Below are 7273 nucleotides of genomic sequence, written 5' to 3'. Positions count from 1 at the left end.
CTATAAGGAGGTTGGAAAAAAAAATAATGTATTTAAAGTATTCAATACAGTCTTAGTACACAATAAGCGCTTAACAAATGCTGTTACTAAAACATTAATTAATCATAGTATCTGTGGTAGCCACTGTTTTTCAGCCACGTTGATTTCCACTTCAGAGACTGTCCCAAGATACTCTTTGCCGACGTTCCGCCTCCCATTGTATTCTGGGACTTGTAGTCCGGAAGTGGGTGACTGATTTTTTTTTTTTTTTTTTCCCCCCCAGCGCGCAGGCGCAGTGGCGCGGATTCCCGGAACAACCCGCAGAGGCTCCCAGGATGAGCGGGTGGCGGTGGCTGCTACCGCGGCGGCGGCGCTGACAGGACACGGGCTCTATGCCTTTCCCGCTGCTTGTCCCGCTCGGCCTCCTGTGCGCGCTGCTGCCCCTGCACCATGGTGCGCCAGGTCCAGGTGGCACCGCGCCCGACCCCGCCCACTACAGGTGAAAGGGGTCAGGCTCCTATCCCTTCCAGAGTTGGGGAAGGGGAAGCGCAGACCCGGTCCCTTTCCTTTCCCAACGTTCTAGGACTCCCCCCGCCCCTCCCCTCCGACACCCCGACCTGCTCAGACCCCGCCACTGGGCTCAGGTGGTGATTCCCATTTTCCGCTCTATTCTTGTCCTTTCCCCTGCCTCATTTTTCATACCCCAAACCAGGGAGCGAGTCAAGGCCATGTTCTACCACGCCTACGACAGCTACCTCGAGAATGCCTTTCCCTACGACGAGCTGCGACCTCTCACCTGTGACGGGCACGACACCTGGGGCAGGTAGTGCGAGTGGAGGAGCAAGGGGGCGGCTGGGGTCTGGCAGTATGGTTCCTAGGCGGGCGGGTCACTTGGGGCCGGTGGCTTCACGGTCTCCTCGCCAATTCCAGAAAAGCTAGCGAGGGTGAGGCTACGTTCCCTCCAATCCACCAGGATCCACCCAGCCTCCTGGAAAGTTGGATCCCACTGTGGAAAAAGCCTGGGTTAGCCTGGTGGACTGGACCTTTGAGCTCCAACCATGACAGTACCAGGCACCAGCCTGGGGACTTGGACAAACCTCTGGAGTCCTAGGCTGTCGAGGAAGGTTTCCAAGAAATCAGAAGACCCAACCCCTTCATTTTGTAATTGGTTAAACTGGCCCAGGAGGGGATGTAACTCTTCAGAGCATTTGTTGGTGTAACTGAAACACACTCCCCCATTGCCCTCACATTACTGACTGCTTCTTGAGATTTCAGCTCAAAATGTCACCTAAGTATTAGCTCCCTTAACTACCCACCCCCTACAGGTCACTCTCACAAATCACCCCTTTTATTTTATTTTTTTATTTATTAGCACTTCTCACTCTCTGATGCTATCATTTTCACTTGTTTGTTTTTCTTACTTCCACTAGAATAAAAACTTATGAGGTGGAATTCTTTGTCTTGTTCCTTGCTGAGTGAAAGATCATTGCGTTTAGCTGAGGATGACATTGATTAAACACTGTGCTAAGCATTTTACTTGTGTTTTCTCATTTAATTCTCTCAACACCCCTAGGGGTTAAGTGTTGTTTTGTCCATTTTACAAATGAGTATGCTAAGGATTGGAGAAGTTAAGTAATCAACAAAATGTGTGCTGGTTTTCTTTCCTTTTTCTTTTTTTTTCTATTTAGTTGGAAAATATATATAAGCAAAAGGCAAATTCAAACAGTAAAAAATCATATACAATAAAGTAAGTCTCTTACATACCCTAGAACTCCAACCACTATTAACTTTCTTGTGTATCCTCCCCAAAATATTTTTGGTTTCTACCATCATATGTGTATGTGTATCTTTTTAAATTAACTCTTTAAAGTCATAACTTACATGTAATAAAATGTGCCCATTTGAAGCATCTAGTAACCACTATCACAGTGAAGATAGAGAACATTTCTGTCATCCTAAAAAGTTCTCTGTGCTGCTTTATAGTTCATTCCTCCACCACCACTGGCCCAAACAACTGCTGATCTGCTTTTTGTCTATGTATCTCTTTTTGAAAATGCAGATATAAACATACCTCACTGCCTATTCTATCCTTTGTCTTTTTTCATTTAACGATATAATTTGAATATTTTAATATTAGCCCATAGAACAATAGATAACAATTTTTTGTTACAACTTCATAGTTTTGCTCTGTTTAAATGTACTACAATTTAATCACTCTTCAACTGGTATATTTTGTGTTATTTCTAGCTTTTTGCTTTTCTAAACAGTACAGCCATGAGCATTCTCAAGCATACAGCTCTGTGCACATTGAGATAAATTCCTAGATGTGGAAAAGCCTGTGCTCTTAGCCACAATCTTATACTGCCTCCCCATGGCAGAGAAGAACGCCAGTGAATATAGGTGATATGTTTAACCACAGTTGAGCTACATCAGCCCATCCTCCCAAGTGCATTAAATGGGTCAGAGCTTCTTGGTAATTTTCACTAGGGTTTTTCTGTTGTGACTGGAAACTGGGACGGGAAGAGTCATCACTGTGCCTCACTTACTAGTTTTGGGGGTATCTGATCTGGGGCAACCTTCATAGCTTGTGTTGATTTTCTTACTAAGCAGCTGGAATTTCTGTCCTTTTACAGTTTTTCTCTGACGCTAATTGATGCCCTGGACACCTTGCTGGTAAGTGTCTTGATTGTTCCTTTACCTCACCATGGTTGTGCAACCAATATCCTTCCTCTTTTGGCAGCTTGACTGTGGGCGAAAAACAAGTTCTTCACTTGGGCCTTTTATTTTCATCTCCGTATTCCGAAGCTTCAGATTCTGGTTGCCCAGCTAGATAGAGGGAAACGATGAATTCCAAATGTATTCAGGGTCATTTATTTAGCAGATGTTTACAGAACACCTGTCGTGAACACAGAACTGTGATAGGCCTGTATAACTCTCTGGGGGATACAGAGACTTTGAGACCCTCCTTGTTTTCAGAGACTTACATTCTAAACATAAATGTGGTGTTTTGTTTTTTTTTTTTTAAGTTTATTTATTTTAGAGAGAGTGAGTGAGTGTGTGCATGCATGCTCAGGGGAGGGGCTGAGGGAGAGAGAGAATCCTAAGCAGGCACCACACTGTCAGCGCGGAGCCCACTGCAGGGCTTGATTTCACGAACTCTGAGATCATGACCTGAGCTGAGATCAAGACCCAGGTGCTTAACTGACTGAGCCACCCAGGTGCCCCTTCAGAGGCTTACATTCTAATTGGACATGTTCAGTGATAAAAATAGCAGTGACTAGTTAGTGTGTTATGTGTAGGGCTTGTGCTAAGCACTTTGTGTGTATTATCTTGTTTAACCCTTCTAACAACCCCATAAGGTACATCCTTTACTCCTTCTTCAAGTCAGGAAAGCTATTGCTTAGAAAGGTAAACTGGCAGGGGCGCCTGGGTAGCTTTGTCGGTTAAGAGTCTGACTCTTGGTTTTGGCTCAGGTCATGATCTCGGTTTCGTGGGTTTTAGCCCCACATTGGACTCAGCACTGACATTGCGGAGGCTGCTTGCAATTCTCTGTCTTCCTCTTTCTCTGCTCTTTCCCCACTCATGCTGTCTCTGCCTCTCTCAAAATAAATTTTGAGAAGAAGTAAAATGGCTTGGCCAGGGTCCACAGCTATGAAGTAGCAGAGCTAGGACTTGAGTTTAATTCTGTAGGACTCCAAGTCTTAATCATCTTCCTTAAAAAGGCCACAAGAGAGGATTTAACAACTTTATCCATATTTCACTATTTCTGGTCTGTCACCCCTTCTCATTTTTATATAAATTAATAGTATTTACATGGTTATGATCACCTTGAAGATATAATTTTTCTTTTTTTATTTTTTCTTAAGTTAATTTATTTTGAGAGAGAGAGAGAGAGAATGAGAGTAGGGGAAGGGCAGAGAGAGAAGAAGGGAGAGAGAATGACACTTAAGTTGGGATCTGAAAGAGAAGCAAGTGTCAACTAGGGAAGTGAGGGAGGACAGAGTGTTCCAGGCAGAGGGAACAGCCTGTACAGCCTGTACAAGGGCCTTATGGCAGGAGAGAGTGTGGCAAAGGCAGTGAATTGAAGCGGGGCCATTATGTCTGGGAGGTGGAGAAGGAAATTCAGGAAGAAAAGTGGAGCCGGGGGTCTGGTTGGGGACCAGATGATGGAAGCCCTTGTTCACTGTGTTAAGGATTTTGATTTCTAATTTAACAGCAATGGAAAGCCACTGAAATATTTGAAGTAGAGGGCAGGAAATGCTGAGATTTCTGTTTTGAGAAGATTACTAACTGCAGTGTGGAAAAAGATTCATGTAATCATTCAGTAAACATTGAGTAATTGCTTCATGGGCTGCGCTTGGCACCCTGGGGGAATGCAGGAAAGAATGAGGCTCCTTCCCAGGCAAGATTCTCTTCATGTGGAAAGAAATAGGTGCCCTAAGAGTTGTGTGGGTAAAGTTATTGGAGTCTTTTAACGGACGAAGAGGGTTCCTTTTAGCTGGAGGGATCAAAGGCTTCCTGGAGACATGACATTTAGACAGTCAAAGATAGATTGGATTTGGAAGTGGGCAGACACAGGATGGAGGGATTTCTGGTAAAGGAAAGAGCATGTCTGAAGGCAAGAAAGTGGAAAATAGTGGTTATAGTTTTCCTGAAGTAGATGAAGATAGGTTAGATGAAGATGAACAGCGAGAGACATGGTCAGAAAGGTAGTTTGAGTCCAAATCATCGAGAGCCTTGAATGCTGAGACAGGATTGTTTTGGTTCCTTGTTCAAACCAATATAGACAAAGAAGGGAATTTACTGAGTCAGATAACTAAAAAGTCCAGGTAAAGGCTGGCCTCAGAATCAGCTGGATCCAGGCATATGAACAAGTCTTCACGAATCTTTCCATCTCCTATCTCTGCCTTCTTTGTTAGCTGTGTTCTCAGGCGCTCCTTATGCTGGCAGAGTAGCCATCAGTAGTTCCAAACTTACTTCCCACTCAGTCAGGAACCTGTGTGGGGGGGAGGAATCAGCCCTTTTGAATTAATTCCCGAAGTTGAGTCTCATTGATCTGGCTTGGGTCACACACTCATTCGTGAACCAGTCACTGGCCAAGGGATACAGTCCAGTGGTCCAGATCAAGTACCCATTCTTGCTACTGAAGGACTGGGGTCAGCCTCTCCCAAACTGCAAGAGTGACTGTGGAAAAAGAGTGATATCTCAAATTGAGGCACTACTATCAGAATAAAAGATATCAGAATTGCATTTGGCTGATGGTTTAAATGAAAAGGGTTTAATTTTCTCAAGTAAAAGAAAGTCTGGAGGTAATTTCTAGCATTGGGTTGGCTGTTCAGTGATGCCGTCAGAGACCCAAGCTCTTTGTATCTTTCCATTCTACTATCATTAGAGTATTGGCTTTCATTCTGATGCTTAGTACCTCATGGTCTAAAATGGCTGCCACAGCTCTAGATGTAAAGTCTGCTTTCAAGGCAGAAAGAAGAAGAGTAAACACCATGCCAGCGGTATCTGTCCCTTTTTATTAGGAAAACACAATCTTTCCCCAGAAGTACCCCCAGTAGACTTCTCAAGGCTTAGCATTGGCTGGGTAACACATTCACCTCTAGCAGCAAAGGAGGCTGAGAAAGCAAGTATCTGGATTTTCAGCCACCACCTTGGGAACCTACCAGGGTAAAGGAGATTGGGAATCTGTGTTGGGCCAACCAACCTGCAGTGTTTTCCACAAGGATGAATGTGACCAGAGAAGTTTAAAAACAACAGATATCTGCTGCAAATGTCAAAACTATGCAGTCTACAGTCTCTATTGTTTCCACTAAATGGGTACATAAGGACTCTTGAATTGGTAACTAAGAATTGACTTAACCAGTCTCTTGGTATTGGGTCTCCATGGTTTCTAGATCTCACTGTTTCCTTCTCCTGTCACCAGTACTAGAACAGAAACTATAGATCTTAGTTGAATAAGTGATGGCCACACCAGCATAGGATCCCAGACTCTCGATCTTCAGTGCCTTCAAGCCTCAGAGAGCCTCACTGTCAAGACCTTCTTCTCTTCCAGATTTTGGGGAATGTCTCAGAATTCCAAAGAGTGGTTGAAGTGCTCCAGGACAATGTAGACTTTGATATTGATGTGAATGCCTCCGTGTTTGAAACCAACATCCGAGGTGAGGGCTGCCTGCTGGGGTTTTGGAAGAAAAGAGTGTGGAGTTTTTGCCTCTGTGTAAACCAAGAGGTGGTAAATAGAATCTTAAGGGTCAACTCTGCCAGGGCACTTGGCCAAAACCAGTGACTGAAGAGAGATCTTTTTTCCTCCTAGAGGGTGGGGTGTGGAGGTCTCAGTATCCCCCACCAGCTTCAGACATGAGCAGGGGGCAGAGAAGAGACTGGAAAGAGATGTGCCAGAATTACTCACATATTTAACATGTATTTGGTGCTAGGCATACAGCCATGAACAAGAAAGATGTAATCCTCGCCTTCTCGGAACTTATTGCCTAAGAAGCGCTACCCAATAGAACTTTCTGTGATGACGGAAATATTTTATATCTGTGTTGTCCAGTGTTGTAGCCAGTAGCTGCACCTGGCTAGTGAACATTTGAAATGTGTCTACTGCAACTGAGGAACTGAATATTTAATTTCATTTAATTTTAACAAATTTAAATTTAAATAGCTACGTGGTTCACGGTTCATGATTATATTATGTAGTGCAAGTCTAGGGCATTAGTTTCCAAAACTTGCTGCCCATCAGAACTATTTGGGACCTTTTAAAAAGTTGAATTGTGGGGCACCTGGGTGGCTCAGTTGGTTGAGCATTGACTTTGGCTCAGGTCATGATCTCATAGCTTGTGAGTTCGAGCCCCACGTCGGGCTCTGTGCTAACAGCTCAGAGCCTGGAGCCTGCTTCTGCTTCTGTGTCTCCCTCTCTCTCTGCCCTTAACCCACTTGCATTCTATCTCTGTCTCTCTCAAAAATAAATAAAAATTTAAAATAAATAAATAAATAAATAAAAGTTGAATTGTCTAGGTTTCAGTCTAAACCTAATGAATTTGGATTTCTGGGTTGGGTCCTAGAATCAATATTTTTAGCAGGTTTCCAGTGATTCTCATAAAGCTACTACAACCCTTATTTGCAGTGAACTCCTAGACCACCAGTGGCTTAACAAACTGTCACTTCTGGAGGCTGTTATTTTTTGCTCCCTCATTTTGCTCATCTTTATTTTGTACGTATTTTGCAATGAAACTTGTATTACAGACATGTGATAACAGTTTTTTAAAAAATTAAGGAACAAAGACAGCAT

At 43.7% G+C, this 7273-nt stretch overlaps 1 protein-coding gene across 2 annotated transcripts in view; it reads left to right on the top strand.

Annotated features, from left to right (window-relative positions):
- Positions 1-274: 274 nt before the first annotated feature.
- Positions 275-7273, top strand: part of EDEM2 (ER degradation enhancing alpha-mannosidase like protein 2) — a 31175-nt gene continuing 24176 nt past the window's right edge. Inside the window, exons 1-4 of one of the 2 annotated variants that reach the window (XM_078444128.2) lie at positions 275-478; positions 692-802; positions 2613-2652; positions 6038-6143. In XM_078444128.2, coding sequence (XP_078300254.1) covers positions 372-478; positions 692-802; positions 2613-2652; positions 6038-6143 — 364 coding nt within the window. In that variant the 5' untranslated portion in view covers positions 275-371. The remainder of the gene's footprint in view (positions 479-691; positions 803-2612; positions 2653-6037; positions 6144-7273) is intronic. The other variant, XM_060616385.3, reaches the window with a different exon arrangement.

This window comes from Panthera onca, chromosome A3 (genome assembly GCF_046562875.1).
Source record: "Panthera onca isolate mPanOnc1 chromosome A3, mPanOnc1 haplotype 2, whole genome shotgun sequence".
Taxonomy (NCBI): domain Eukaryota; kingdom Metazoa; phylum Chordata; class Mammalia; order Carnivora; family Felidae; genus Panthera; species Panthera onca.
The sequence above is the reverse complement of the archived record's forward strand: the minus strand, read 5'-3'. Positions and strand labels throughout refer to the sequence as shown.